Raw genomic sequence first — 16,336 nt, forward strand, 5'->3', positions numbered from 1 at the left:
GCTAAATGATCCTGAATGCTTCACCTCCTATAGAACTCAGTTGACTAAAAGGGGTGCTTTACATCATCAATGATGTCATTTTAACATGGCGGCGCACAGACTCTCAAACTGTAAAGTACTCCCATTTTTAAAAGTTAATAAATGAATATGGTGCAAAATAATGCGTGTTGTTAGGCATAGATCTTCTAATAAAGACATTTCAAAGGTTTTAGGCCACATTTGTAAAAACAGTGGAGGATCCACTGTTTTTACAAAAGGTCTTTAATGAGCTCCTGGTGTCACAGAGAAGCATGTTTTGGTAGTTGTTTTTTTGTTTTTTTCCAATTCAACTTTATTTATATAGTGCAAATTACAATAATGGTCATCTCGAAGCGCTTTTTGTATAAATCAGAAGTGACGCATCTAAAGAATGTGATCAAATAAGGATTCTTAACTAGTAGCCAGCTGTGATATCTTTAGCAAAATGCTATTAACTATTGTCTCATTTATAGATGGGAGGAAACCACTGTGACTTTGTTGTGTCTATGCACACTTTCTTGTGTGTGTGTGTGGGTGCTTTGTTGTGGACAGGTCTTTGGGCTTCTGACACTGAGATGAAAGTCATTTCTCATGTGGCTGCTCCTGAGTCAGGGTGCAGCTACTCTTTTCTTTCTCATCCCACTCTCCGACTCTTGTCTGCTGATGTATCCACTCAGATTGTGAGTGAGTGCAATCAATTTCAAATAATGGAATACATTTTAGCCTCATGGATTGATGTTTAGTTGGTTAAAATAATACAACTCCAGATCAGCCAGATAGTCGCTGTCTTAACTTGGAAGTTTTTATCCAGTGTCAAGTATTAAGCAGATATGTTTGTATTGTAACAGCACATCAGTAAAATAAACATGTCTCAAATGGATCTAAATCAAGTTCATGTTGCCTGTTTGGTGCAGCAGAAGTATTAATATTTTTGAATAATAATAATTCTAGAGATCAATATTTTACCTCAGAGCAAAAGTCAGATTATAGCAATTGAGGACTTTAATTTATTTAAAATTAATCAGTCTTAATGAGGCCCGGCTGATATGGTCGAGAGTTGTGAGATATTGAGAGTTATTTTGTGTTACAATACTAGTTTTAGGGTCACTGCTTTTTCTACTTTTCGCATGTCTGATTCTCACACAAACTGCTCTGCCCGCCTCCAAGCACAAATGCCCCGCCCTCATTTACTCGCTCATCAAGGATTGTTGACTTTCTCTGTGTGCCTGGTTGACTAAGGCTGTGTTTGAAATGGCATACTCCGTGAGTATATACGGTCTACTATATACTTTAAGTACGATTAGGAGGATTAGGATGATGAGCGTTCCCACTAAAGTATACTTCCTAGTTTCCCAAGAAGCATTTGGAACCTACAATGGCAAGAACCTGAAGCACGCTGGGGCCTAATGTCTGAGTTGATTCTCCATCTTTAAAAGTTGTGAAAGCATTTTAAATGAAAGTGACCACGTAGAATATTAACATCTGGTCATTTGATCCATAAAACTTGCAAAAATGCATTTCATGCTGACACTTCAGACATTTTCAGAGATCCGCCATTGTGCTACTGACAAAACTTCCAGTTAACTTCAAAACAAGAGCCCTATTTACAAAAGCGTTAAAAACTAATGAAAGACAAGAAGAGATGCTTTTGTTTTGAAAAGGGGATGTTTATTATTATTATTTATTTTTAACTTGAAGTCGGTCCTAGGACGATTTTACGTTCTGTTCGCAATGCATCATGGGGCGGTTGAGTGTGACTAGTGTGCCCATCGTGCACACTTAAAAAATGTCTCGATATAGTATACGTCTAGGTATTTCTTGCATACTCAATCTTTCCATACTATCTAATGTGACCGCACTACATACTCATTTTGACTTCAGACTTACTATGAGTAGTACATTAGTATGAAAATTTGAGACAACAAGGGTGTGAATCATGCATCAATTTGTCTTCTGTAACATTACAAACTCACTCTGGTTGAGTTTGCGAATCTCTTTTTTACACACATGGTCACATGGGCCATGTAGTCTTTACCTGCTCTGAAACAAACCATACTACAGAATTTACTCACACATGCTGCTTTTAATCTGAGTGAGACAAAAAGCCAAAATGAGAACATGTTGATATTATGCAGCTGGCACTTGATAAAAGCATTGGCGTTTTGGAAAGTAATTGAGAAAAGTCCATTAAGATTTACTGTATATCATGTATCACCATTTTGAGAAAAGATATCAAGATATTCTGCCCTTGTTGTTGGTAGAGAACCCTATATTTCAGCTCTTTATTGTTTGTGCTGTACACAGTAAATCAAGTAGTTTGACAACTGAACACAAAGGATGTGCAACGTTAGATGTGGTATCTTTAAAATACAATGGTCTGAATCAAACGTTCATAGTTAAACTCCCCTCAAACCTACACTAGACACAGAAAAGGATGCCATTTTAAAGACTCAACAAGGTCACAAGCCATTGTATGTTTATTTATTAGATAAAAAGTTGGATGAGCGTTGACGTATGGAAAAGTCACATGAACATCTATCGGTTTCTCAAACAAACTAATCCTTTCAAACTATATTGAATAAAGGTATTAAATAAAGGTAATGTCAGGCTGTAAAATGGGAAAAACAGCCAGCAGAACTTATTTGGCCTGTTACCTCCATTAACCTGGGCAGCTTTTACACATGCCAGTGCAGTGGTTCTCAAGCTTTTTTTGGCTCAAGTACCCCTTTCTCTTACTTTTGAATCTAAATACCCTACTACAACTACAACATTTTTCTCAGAATTCTGTGAAAAAAAAACTATAGAGCAAAATGATGAAATTAATGAATGATAACACACAATTTAAAGAATCTCATTTTGTAAATAAGTGGAATGAAATCGTATTGAGTGCTTCCTGAATAGATTTATTTCTATATTTTTTTTTTTATCACCTCCCTTCTGATGTGGGACCAAGACTGACCCGAAGGTTTTCTGTTCAGGTTCTAGCATCAATTCCTGTGTTTATGGTGTCATTTTGTTGTTGTTTTTCCATTCTTTTTATTATTCAGTGATATTTTTCTCTTATTTTGTGTGTTGTTGGAATTATTTTAATTGTTCTCTCTCTCTCTCTCTCTCTCTCTCTCTCTCTCTCTCTCTCTCTCTCTCTCTCTCTCTCTCTCTCTCTCTCTCTCTCTCTCTCTCTCTATATATATATATATATCAAGTACCCCCCCATAGTGCCATTGCATACCATTTGAGAAACACTGTGCTAGTGTACACTAAACGAAAGCCAAAGAGAGTGATATTGGTAGATGTTATCATAATCTTGGTAGACATGCCAGGTCAAGTCATATTTTCTGCATGGAATGAAGCCTGTGCTCTGTAAAAGACATTAATGTTGGGTCTTTCCAGGTCACTGTGCTATGTGGTAATAATTATGCTTTTAAGAAGTTAGTCCTGCTAAATGTTGCAGATTGTTTCATTAGAAATAACCCTTACTGATTATAAATAGTTCTTTAAAGAGTTATTGGTAATTGTGTCAACCCCGTAAGTTGATTCTATATTTTGTTGTTGTCTTTTTGGCCCAGTTGTTCCCTCTGCTTCAATTTGCCATTTGGTGTCTGCAGGTCAGGAAGTGAGTGCAAAGATTGAGCTATGAGTGACCTGTTTGTTTTATTCCAGCAGGCGTTTTCCCTGTTTCACAGCAGGAGAACGTCCTTCTTCTTCCACACTGGAGGTTCTGTGAAGTCATGTTAGCTGAGTTTAGCATAGTGTGTGGTCAGTGAGGGTTTAAAAAGGAGGCCACAGTGCAAGCGCAGCATGCTGACCCAATCGCATTTCACACAGAACGAAAACACAAAAGGATGTTTGTGTAAGACATTCATATTTAAAATGCCATAGTGGTTTCATAGTATTTATTTTCATAGTATACCCATTTTAGCTTCAGTCTACCCAATGCCATTTGATATCTTTTTCTTCTGCTTTACTTTTAGATTAAATTTAATACAAATAATGCCAAACATCCTTAAAATTGAGTGAACTATTGTTACCTCTAGCTATTGTTATTTCTAAGAATTTAAACTTTTTAACATTTTTATTGCTAGACTTTCAGTCACCCATTTTAAAATAGGAGGTAACATGAAATGACATGATGGTTGAGGATTTTTATTTATTTAGATTTGAGTAATTACAATATAATGATAAATTCTGTTATTTTTCTCTGTTTTTTGTCATAATGGAAAATTGGACCTCATTTACTCTATTACAAGAAAAAATATGACCTAATTCTTGGTTTTATCAGAAAAAACATCTTATAGTTACCAATATGCTGACCATGCCAGATATAATACAACCAAGGTTATCCTTTGTATGGGATCATGCAAACAAGGAAGTGGTTAAAAGCTTTCCACAAATGAGGGAAATGCTGACTTATTCCAACCGTAGATGAAATCTGCTTTACTTTGTGTGAATAATGTGGATCACTCCCTCCCAATCTACCAGGAACAATGAATGTAGGTTTCAACAACAGCTTGCGTTATCATACAGCCTCTCTGTGTCCGGTGGGCTTTTCTATAAAAGGGATCAGGTGGTTCCGACACAGTGATAATGTCCAGTTACACCATTACATTGCATGAGATATGAGAAGGTAGAGGTCATAATGATAGCAGCGTGGGTCATTCTGGGATAAACACAGATATCATGGGGACATTAAGGGTTTTCCTATAGGAAACCAGAGAAGAATTTGATAATCCTAGTTAAAGTCCAGGTCCTTGGTCTCTATTATGAATCCTTGTCTTCAAGCTAATTGGCCACTTTGCTAACCACTAAATGAATTATACCTGTTGCCAACAGATTTGAACCATATTCATGCACTTATCAGTCTGCTTTGTTGTGGAGAGAAAAAAGGACCTTTTAGTTTTCTCTTAAGTTAATAATGCACTTACCGATACTTCCAGAAGATAATACATCTTGTATAATATATTTAAGTAAAATAAAGATTTTTTTTCATTTACATCACTATCATAAAAATAGAAGCAAGCTACATCTATAGCTACAGTGGCCCGGGGGTTCCAATTTATCCACAATATCCAGTCGTTGAGGTTGCTTGGACAATTTCTTATTTGTTATTTAGATAGATTTCATTTTGATACAGATTTACGATTGTCCCAATTACATAAACTGTAAAAAAAAAAAAAAAAAAAAAAACACATTCAGATTTGGCGAAAACACTGCCAACCTAATATTTTATCACTTGCTCTACCTCCTGAGCTCCTGCTGCCCGAAATAAATTTTGTTCCGCAGCAAGGGTGTAGGAATAAATAGATTAGGCGATATATTGCAATATTTCAATACACGATTATCGTATCACTCTAAAAAAATTTTTTACGTAAAAAACATTTAATTGCGCTAACATATGCATTCAGTGAACCACATTAGACCCTGTTAAACTACATCACTCCTCAATGCATTTTAGCTTGAGAGTTGATTGGTATAATTTGACAGTTTGATAAACATATCACTGGCACTTGTTTTTTATATTGGTATATGAATTAAAGTTGGTTGCCATTTACTTGTTCTCGCAAGTTGAAAAAAATGAAATAAATTGTATTTAATACCATTTTGTACTTGTAATTGTAATTGAAATGACCAAATGTAGATTACTAATGGTTCAGCTCAGATGTATTCCCTGTTGGGAAACAACCTCAATATCATGTTGTGGTATTTTATAACACACATTGTTACCGTGAAATGTTTTACTTTCTTTTTTTTTTCATATATATCCTGAGGTGTTATTTGTAGCCAAACGTGATGAAATTCCCCTTTTTTGGCTTTCGCTACTGAATTTTGTTGTGTTGCACTTTTGTTTGTGTTGAGTTAATTGGGCTTTTTCTGTTCTTTGTCACTCTGCAGCCAAACCATTTGCCTCCAAAGTAAAGCAGATGCGCTTGCACAAGGAAGACTTTGAAATCCTCAAGGTGATTGGAAGAGGAGCCTTTGGAGAGGTAAGACTCGTTCATATTAAAATTATTTGTAAAGTTGTGTTGTTATTTAAGCACATGTAGCAGTAATTTAGTAGACTATTTGGGGAGTCTGTTCAGAGAGATTGCATTCAATCCTCGGAAAGTAGCTGGCTGTATTATTAAAAACAATGGACTTGTTCCCCTCTAGCACAATAACAGACATGTAATAGGTGAGAGTGTTGTTGCATTTAGAACAGACGTACTTTCTGCTTGCATTCCAACAGCAGTGCGTAGTATTGGTCTGCCACAAGAGCATGATTCTACTTGCAGATTTAACAAAACTTTGAAAATCTCAGTGCGCACTTTAACCTAAGAGTGTCCTGTAGAGAAAGCAGCCATCGTGGGTTGAAATAATCGTGTTTTCTCGTCTTCTGTAAAACCCAGTGACACATTTGTCACTGGGTTTCAGGTGGTGACGTCAAAGCTGGAGAATGTAGGAGGGACAGGTGTTACAGTTTTCAGCCAAGAGCCTTACATAATAAATGTTCATTGTATAAAAAAAAAAAGAAAACAAAAACAAAAGTTAGGAACACGAGAGCTTTAACTCTGCACTGTGTGGATGTGTTTTACCTAGTTTAGCCTGACTGCGTTCTAATCATTTCATGCTTGAGATCGTTATCCTGCATCTGTACAAACAAGTCAGGAAATTCCTCCTTAAGCAGCCTTGATAGGTGGAGAGAGATGGAGATAAATCAAGAAAGTAGGGACTGATGGATGAAAATAAGTTTGTCCGCACCTAACAGCGTGTAGCTACAATGCAGAAACAGTTTGCCAACATGCTCACCTGACCCGTGTCATGGAGCGTCGGGGCGTGTTTAGGGCTTGTAGTATTGACAATGAATCCTGAAAACAAGAGATTACCGTACATTGCAAGAGCGACATTAGCCACAATGCTAGACCCCCAGCCACCCATTTAAGAGGAATAACAGTGTGGAGATGTGTGATATGATCCCAAAACATTATCTGTGAAACTTTTACTCACCGCAAACCGGTGAATCATCCTCTCATTTTACACAAAATCCCGAGCAAACATTTGATTTGAGGTGAAATGCTTTTATCAAGATGCGTCAGTCACCAGGAAAACTCATCACCAGTTCAGCGAATACAACCTCTAATAAAACCTCTCTTCGTTTCAGATTTGAATGCATGTATAATAATATAAACCAACTTCAGGTGAAGCTCTGCATGTATATTCAAACACAGGATGAAATTATTACTACATTACATGTAGCATAAGATCTTGAAAGGGATTATGGGTAGAATTGGGCACATGACGCCGTCTAGACCACACTAAGCATGTGGAGATTATTCGATGCGAATCAGTATCTAGATAAAAACATGCACAATGCGAGTGTATTGATTCATTCATGCATCGGTACAATTTACGGGTAAAATCGAGATGCATTGGTCACTGCTTGCCTGAATCTGTAAAATCCATGGTTGCGTCCATTTTTCATCCATCCATCCATCCATCTTCTCTCCTGCTTGTTCCTGTTTTCAGGGTCGTGGGGCAATTTTTTCATGTTGTATTTCATTCTATTTTGTGTTTCCGTGGCACATCAATGCTTCACATTTTGTTTTGAACACGGACTGAAAATCCGGGAAGCACGTTGGTACCGCTACAAAGTTACAACAACACGCAGGTCTGTGAGAGCAGCAGCCATAGATGAGATTTATAACACACCTAAAATTTAAATCAAGCGTAGAAAGATGGTAAACTTGACAAGAATCATGTGGTGTGTAAAGAATGCAGTGCTGCTAAACCTTACACAAACTGAGGGGCTCACTAGTATTGATGCAGTGCTGCTGTTCTACCCCTCCACCCCCGAGGGAGATTAAAATCAGAGTATCTCTAATAACTTAGTCCAAGACGGTGCTCTGGTAGCTCCCTCTACCTGTGATAAAGCCATAACTGACGCCAAATCTGGTGTGTATTTTATTTCATTTTATTTTAGTTTTTGTTTGTCTTATGGACTTTAAATATGTCTCAGTAAGGGTCTGTTTACAGCTGCTGTGACTGTTAAATACATTCTTTGCACAAGCAGTTGTGAAAGGTTATTTGTTATTATTTTTAATGTTAATTTCTTTCTGCTGCTCTCTACTGTATTAGCGTAATACATGCTGAACAGTTCATATTAGTATTCGTGGCAGACAGGAATATGGATTTTAGACTATTCAAAGTGTCACTTTAAGTCACTCATTGAGATTGATGTTGTCTCACTGTTTACTGTTTAGGTTGTGACAGCGTGATGAACAGGTACCAAATATGAGGAACCCATTCCTGTTCCTGACCAACTAATTTAGTTGTAGTTATCACACAAATGAAATGAGACTTCACAGTTTTCCCCCATGCTTATATCACATGATGGCAGTTATTTTTCATCTCAACTTGTTAAAAGAACTCTCAATTTATGCCAAATGCTGCAGTTTCTTTAAAATGTTTCACTAAATTTCCCCCAAATGACATAAAAATAAGTCACAATCAAATAAATTGAATATATCTGTCACTTGTTGCTTTGATATTATCAGTGCGGTACATATTTTATAATTTATTTATATGTGGAAATGCAGACTACAGCAAAATAATGATTTAATTACTCATTTTCCCGTCTAAAATCTGTGGCCCACTTCTGATGAACTGCTGATTATTTGGCCCCTGTTTGACAGCCCTGGTCTAGACATTCAATCATATGTAATTTTTCTGCGGGAAATAACGTATAAATGAGGATGTAATTCAAAAACATGCATGTGATGCATTTCCATGTCATGCTTTTGCCTGATTTTAAAGAGAGAGCAATAGAAAAAACAGGTCTGAATAGCTTACTCTGTTTCAGAACGTGAATTCTGTTTTTTCTGTCTGCAAAAGATCCCTTTTGCGCTGACTAACCACTACAATGCGGTCTACATTCATACGCAGTCTTTACAATTCCCCACTCTACCTAATTCTCACACATCGGTGTTGACAAGTCCAGAAGACTAAAGTAGGGATGAATAAGAGAGAAGATATGAAGGAAAGGACCAAAACAGGGTGTTTCTGGTGTCACTCTGTCCTCTGCTCAGGGATCATTAGGGGAAATCCAAACACTGAAAGAATGTTATCATTATATTGCATCAGCAGCATTCCCCTGGTTAATTTAATAGAGCGCAGACCTCGTAGTTACACAGGGTGACTAGTGTCCACTCCTCCGTACTTTAGTATTGAGTCGCAAATTCCTCTCCATTTGTTTATCTGTGTGCATTCTTCAACATCCTTATAATTAGCCCAGATATGCATTTTTTTTTTAAAGTTTTTTACTCTGTAAAAGAATAGAAATGATTCCCCCACCTTGGCCGTGGATAGGGAGGAAAAGGAGTGGGAGAAACGAGGGAGGACAGAGATTTGCCGGAACATGCACTCTGGCAGCTCACAGCAGTGTGTCCCAGAAGCCTGCACGGTGCATAGCTCCTTTTTTGGCGAAACGTAAAGCCAGAGCCGGGGATGTTTGTCAGGGCAGTGTTAAGCAATTATCAGGGAGGGAAAGTTGGCAGCCGGAATGCTGTTAGGATGGTACTAGAGGGGCATGTGAATTTGTTTTTTTTAATTAATAAGTGTCTCGGTTTGAATTTACATGTTTTATTTAATATACAACTGAGTTTCATAAATCACATTTTTTCTGTAGAAATGTTAAAATTTGGCCCATTCTGTCCAATCTTGACTCATTCATCTTCCTGGCTTCTTCTAACACACGCTGCCCTGAAAAAATTCCACTTTTATGGATCCGGCTGTGTGTGTGTTTGTGTGTGTGTCCAGGTGCTGTGTGTTTGGTGGCCTTTAAGGTCAACTCTAAAGCCGTGCACTGGTGTTCATGGTCACTTCCTGGCTCCGCCCCTCTCCCTTCCCCCATTCTTGGCCCAACTATGTTTTTTTATTCCTAACTATCTTCCACCATTCAGCTCCTGCTCCTTTTTTATTTCATCCCACTGTCATTCCTGCAACTTACTTGATCTAAATCATCAGAGCACCTTTTCCTCTTTAAACTCTTCATTTTATCACTATTCCAACCCCAACTAATAACAGCCTTTAAGATTTATCTTCTGAGCTCTACTTTTATTCTTCTTTTAATGACTTTCTTTGACATTCTCTTGCTCACATATAAAGCATAAATGAGGAGAGCATTGTTGGGAATTGTAGGAATATTTTACTTTTATTTGTGTATATTTAATTAATGAACAGTCTTTCACTTAATTATGTAAAAATGTTTCTCTTTTCTTTCTTTTCCTTGTTTAGTGTTTCTTCTTTTCATGGGAAATTATTTCTGGAGCATCTGTAAACATGTATTATTTCCCTGGGATTAATAAAGTACATCTGATTTTGATCTAAGTGTTTGTGGTTGGGGATTAACTTTATAAAGCCTAAAATAATTGAAGCACATTTAGAACCTGTAGAATTTCACAAGAAACAAAATTTAGTTATTTTTCAAATTGTCTAATCCTCCAAATATAGTGAAGTTTCATTGAATTAGTGTATATGGAAGGGCTGAGATGTCTACAACTAATTTTTTGGTAATTTTACACAATAATTCATATTTTTTCCTGTCTTTTTTTTTTTTTTTTTTTTTTTTGTTTTTTTTTAACTTTCTCCTGCTGGCCGAATTATATGGTCTAAAGGGCTGGATTTGGCCCCCGGGCCTTGAGTTTGACACTATATGCTATATGCTCATTTTGAAAATACTTTGAATTTTGAACAGATTTTCAATTGGACTACATTTTGTCCCAGTCAGTGCCATAAAACTGTGGAATAAACTAAAAGCCAACATCTGTTTTTTTTTTTTTTTGTTTTTTTTGCAGGTCGCTGTGGTAAAAGTAAAAAACACTGACAAAGTATTTGCAATGAAGATTCTCAACAAATGGGAGATGCTGAAGCGAGCAGAGGTGAGTGTGATTTAATCCTAACCTTTTTTGTTAGCAGTCAAACTATTAGGGAATAATGACTCATGCTGTTTGATTCTACGACACGGCTGTGGTGACATAAAAGGCCACACCTGTGGTTTTTCCATGTTATGGCTCTAAAAAAGCAGCAGCCCATGCATGTTTTTCTCATTGACCTCACTCTGATAGTCAGACATTCCTGTTGGTCCCTTGGGTCTGAAATGTCCATGCCTTATACATCGCAAACAACAACCTGTGTGTGTGTGCACACCGCCCGGACATGGGAAACAATGCCCAACAGATGCACAGAAAGCTGGACTCACAGAGCATGTTGTCATTGTAATAAACAACAGCAGCCTTCTCTTTTGTCCTGCTCCTTGTATTCTTGTACCAGGAAGTAACGCTGACCCCTTAGTTTTAGTCTTGTTTCTGAAAAAGGACATTTTTAAGAGCATGATTGGTGCATTTCAGTCTTTATAGAAAATATAATCTACATTTAAATTTCCTCTTATACACAGTCACAGATTAGTTTTTATCTGAATCAGTGTTTGTTTTTATCTCGCAAGATGTTATTGGTGCCAAAATGCACATGGCTGAGAGTTTCTTAGCGAGGATGGAAAAGAAAAAGAATGGAACTGCAGGAACCTGCTTCTTTTATATTGTCAACATAATTTTCCTGCACACCTGCAGGATGTATAGCAGATATGTTTATATATTCTGAGAGAATAGGTGGAGCTGTATTACTCGACCAAATTTTTATTTCCTATATGATGTCATTTTTGAGATATTAGAAGCCTAAAATGGAAGAATGGACGCAAGAAAATTGACACACAACCCCCTCACTAAATTGTCCTTATCTAAAAAAAAAATGTATTCGATCAAATTAAAAATTTACAGTGTGCCTATTGAATTATTAAGTAATAATTGGTAAAAATCTCTGAATTTTTTGAGACCAAAGTGTGTGGGATGTCCTGAAAATTTGTTAAAATGACGTCATTTGTCATTTGATTATGTCTTGGTCATACACCAAATAATGTACTGCCAGTTTGGGTTTGTAATAAACTACTAATTTTTGGACATGTTTTAATGGAGATTAAGCTTCTTTTCAAAATTTCTGATGCAGCAAATCATCAGTTGTATCTGTTGTACATGTTATCATGACAAATAGAATGTATTACATCACCATTATCACAATGTAGTGTTATTTCTGTCTACATGAAGGTGGTAATGTGGCTGTTTATAGATTTTCACACTGTCTCCTGCCTGCTCATTTGCAGAGATTGAAAACCCCCATTTACAGTGTCTTCGAGCTGCACTTTGTTAGAAAAAGAAAAAAGGATCAGTCATTTAATTTGTTTCTTTTGTTATCATTCCTTTTTGTACTGTGTGGGATTAACTGTGATATCACATCTTTCTCCTCTTCAGCCTCTCACTTCAAACTGTAAACACATGTTATTTTGCATACCTCTTTGTGTCAGATTATAATATAAGACTGTTAAGGGGCTTCATTGTGATTGTTTTCTTTTTTTCTTTCTTATTTTAGACGGCGTGTTTTCGGGAAGAGCGAGACGTGTTGGTAAATGGAGACTGTCAGTGGATCACCACCCTGCACTATGCTTTCCAGGACGATAATAACCTGGTAATAGTCTTCCCAATCTTTAACTTTTTCTATTTACTCTTTTTTTAACTGTTGAACTGTTGTTCTTTCTTTAACTGGATAGTGCCTTTCTTGCTCTATATTTCTTACAGCCTTTCTATGACCTTGAGTTCCAAGGACACTTCCTAAGGATCCCAAAACACCTGCTCCATAGACATTTGATATTAGTCTAACCCTCAAAGGATGTTTGATACTGAGAGAAAAATGGCTTTTCTTTGTTTTTTAAATTCCATTCTTGGAAATGTAAGCCGATACCAATCATATACAACAAAAAGCATGCAAAAACTATACTACTACAAAAAAGAACAACTATTGAATGGATTTAATTCCTCATAAAGAAAATACACCTCTAACCAAATCAAACACAGAACTCTTCAGGTGTGTCAAGCTTTATTATATAAAGATGCTACAAACGGAAGATGCTTGAATGTTTTAAATTTCTAATCTAAGTTAGTGTTTTTCAAATGGAGGTATGTGATGGCACTACAGGGGGCCACTTGAGAGAGAGAGAGTGCAAAACTAATAAATAAAAGCATTGAAAATATGGGGATTTAAATTTTTTTATATTTTGTCAGAAATGATGAATCATGATAATATTGATTAAAATTATCTTGATTAGAACAGGAGCTGAAAATACAAGGGTCAGTCTTGGTCCCACACCAGGTGAGACATGACCAGAAATGATAAAAAGCACTAAATACTGTCTTATTCCACTTATTTACAACGTTCGATTCTTTAAAATGACTGTTAACACTCATTAACTCCATCATTACGCTCTATAGTTTTTTTTCCTAGAGTAGTCTGAGCAAAATGTATCTGGATTAAGGGGGTACTTAAATTCAGAAATAAGAGAACAGGGCTATTTGAGCTGAAAAAGTTTGAGAACCACTCATCTAAGTAATTAAAATTGCAGCAAAATCAAAAGTTTTCCCATCAAAGTACAAGATGATGTTTAACAAATTTAAATATTTTGAAATTTATTTAATCTTTTTAGTCTTGTGTAAAAGAGTAAAGTTACCGATCAATTGTATGGTGCAATATTACTCACAAGATGGTTTTTTGTTGGGGTTGTGCTTGTTTTCTAGTACCTGGTCATGGACTACTATGTGGGAGGTGATCTGCTGACTCTGCTCAGCAAGTTTGAGGATCGGCTGCCGGAGGAAATGGCTCGGTTCTACTTGGCCGAGATGGTGCTGGCCATCGACTCTGTTCACCAGTTACACTACGTACACAGGTAAGGAGTGGGAGGCACCACCAAGTGTGTGTACATGTCATTATGACCTTTACAGGTGTTTTCTATTATCTGTAATGAATTACCAGAGACGTAAAGAATACTGATATATTTAATCAAGTACTGTTACTTGATTGAAATTGTACTCAAGTACAAGTACGAGTAAGTCAGACATATAATACTCAAGTACAAGTAAGAAGTAGCTCAATTAAAAAGTACAGTATAGTATTGTTACTTATACCCCCCACGTATTTTTGGTAAAAAATCTTGCCACAGTTCTCTTGCATACAGTAAACATCTCATGTATAAACTAAATCTTGCACAATTGGAGATTAAATTGTTTTCCACAAAGGCATCTGTATGAAATAAAAGGTTTGTCAAAATGTATAATTATTTTTTAACATAAAATAACGCCAATGAATTCAATTCAAATTAAACAATTACCAGGCTTCGAGTATAGCTGAATTTATGAACTGTAAAACTGAGATGATAACCTCCTTTCAATGCTGTTTTTGGCATGGTGCATTACGTTTAATCTGATTGGTCGGCTGTGATGTGACTCATTTGATTGTTGTCTGGTTATTTCATTTTTTTTTTTTGTATTTTCACAATGTGTGTTTATCATTTCGCGACAAAAAATAATAGTTTACTCAGTAACAGCTGGGTGTAGAAATGTAACAGATTACTTTTAAAACATACTTAAGTACAAGTAAAATTACTGATTTATAAATATACGCAATAAAGTACCCATAAAAATTTCTCAATTACAGTAACTTGAGTGCTTGTAATCCATTACTTTCACTTGTGTGAATTACTTGTCTTTACAAGAGTTTTGAATGGTTTTTGGGTACTATAGTTGAGGCAACACATCCACAGAAGTACTGGGGCTGGTCACAGACATTTTGCTCCCCAAGAAGGAGAATGATGGAGAAATGAAGGAAGAGCAAAGGGATGGGCGGAGAATAAAAGGAGGGTCAGAAGGAAACTGAGATAAAGCAGGGTTGGTTGGTATGTTGGGTGTGCCTGCAGCTGCCCTGATCCCTGATGTCCCTACACACACACACACACACACACACACACACACACACACACACACACACACACACACACACACACACACACACACACACACACACACACACACACACACACACACACACACACACACACACACACACACACACACACACACTTAATTACAACTACAGAGACACACGTACATGTGGATAAATGTAGAAGTAAAAAAGCAACATAATAGACGGGAGCAGGGAGCCAGTAATTGCTGTGTTATCTGGAAGCAGTGAGTGGGGGGGGGGGTACATGGAGGAGGGGACTTTTAGGTTCCCTGATGGACGCTCAGGGACACTAATGACTGGGTATGGGAGGTGTTTAGGGGGGGGCAGCATAGCACCCACCCCTTTCATCGGACTTTCATACACTTTGCTTTGAAATGGAGACAACCAGGCCTGTCTCCTAATCAGGTTGTGTACGGTGGTTTATGATGGGTGTGTGTGATTGAACTTTGTTGCACGTGCCTAAGGGTGGTGTTTCTTTTTTTTTTTTTTAAAGTAAAATATGTATTTATTAAATTAAATAGACTAGGAATAAAACAGTTGCACAGATCACATGCAGTTTTCAGGCATGAAATAAAGGACATGCATCAGCAGCAAGTGTCACACACCCTGTTTTAACCTTTAACTCAGTGTATATTAGGCTGATTACCCATAATTACAAATAATATGAGAAACTCAGACGTGATTCTAGAATCTTCATCTTGCAAAGAATTCATTTGTAGGTCATTAAATCAACACAACAGTGAGATAGATACGTTTGAAATGGATGACACGGATGACATAAATGTTGCATAACCTGAACTTGTAGACGGCATGTGGGCACGAGTCCCTGAAGGCGTAACATTTCGCAGCGAGGTTGGGTTTGTCAAAGTGTTTTAAAGCCTTTAAAGCAACAGTGATGACAAAAACTACCGTAGATTGTTTTATAATTATACTGTATTTTGCTACATATCAACTGCAGTTTTTGCCGAATTGTATAAACGCCATTGCAGGCAAGGCTTATGTGATTTAGGCTATCAAAAAACTTTCACTTAAATCTCAAGAAGTGATAATCATAACATTTTGTTAATTTTTTTTTTTATAACAGTTGAAATAAATAATCTAATTAGAAAAGTTAATATAGATACAATAAAAAAATAATATTTATAGATAAAAAGCTAAAATCAAAACTACCTTTTTTCTTTTAAAGTTCATTTATAACCTTATTTTAGCATTTTTGTAGCCTGGAAATCCAGATGGAAATATATCTGTATTACAGCTAGATCTCAATCAGGGGCCGAATCTGGAATTGTTCCAGGCAAACATTTTTGTATATCCACTAAATAAAAATTGCAATAAAAAAGCATAAAACAAGTATTTATTTTATTTTCATTTCACATTTTATATAAAAAATGCTTTACCAGTGAAGAACTCAGTCATTCAAGCAGACGTGCAATGGAGCAAGATTGAA

General features: G+C 36.5%; 1 protein-coding gene across 6 annotated transcripts in view; it reads left to right on the top strand.

The window, feature by feature from the left end:
- The window catches only part of cdc42bpab (CDC42 binding protein kinase alpha (DMPK-like) b), an 81,753-nt gene that overhangs the window by 26,058 nt on the left and 39,359 nt on the right, over window positions 1-16,336 (top strand). For all 6 annotated transcript variants that reach the window (XM_028439216.1, XM_028439221.1, XM_028439217.1 and 3 more), the window contains exons 2-5: window positions 5,908-5,999; window positions 10,845-10,928; window positions 12,469-12,564; window positions 13,668-13,816. In XM_028439216.1, the coding sequence (XP_028295017.1) occupies window positions 5,908-5,999; window positions 10,845-10,928; window positions 12,469-12,564; window positions 13,668-13,816 (421 nt within the window). The remainder of the gene's footprint in view (window positions 1-5,907; window positions 6,000-10,844; window positions 10,929-12,468; window positions 12,565-13,667; window positions 13,817-16,336) is intronic.

This window comes from Gouania willdenowi, chromosome 24, assembly GCF_900634775.1.
Source record: "Gouania willdenowi chromosome 24, fGouWil2.1, whole genome shotgun sequence".
Classification (NCBI taxonomy): Eukaryota; Metazoa; Chordata; class Actinopteri; order Blenniiformes; family Gobiesocidae; genus Gouania; species Gouania willdenowi.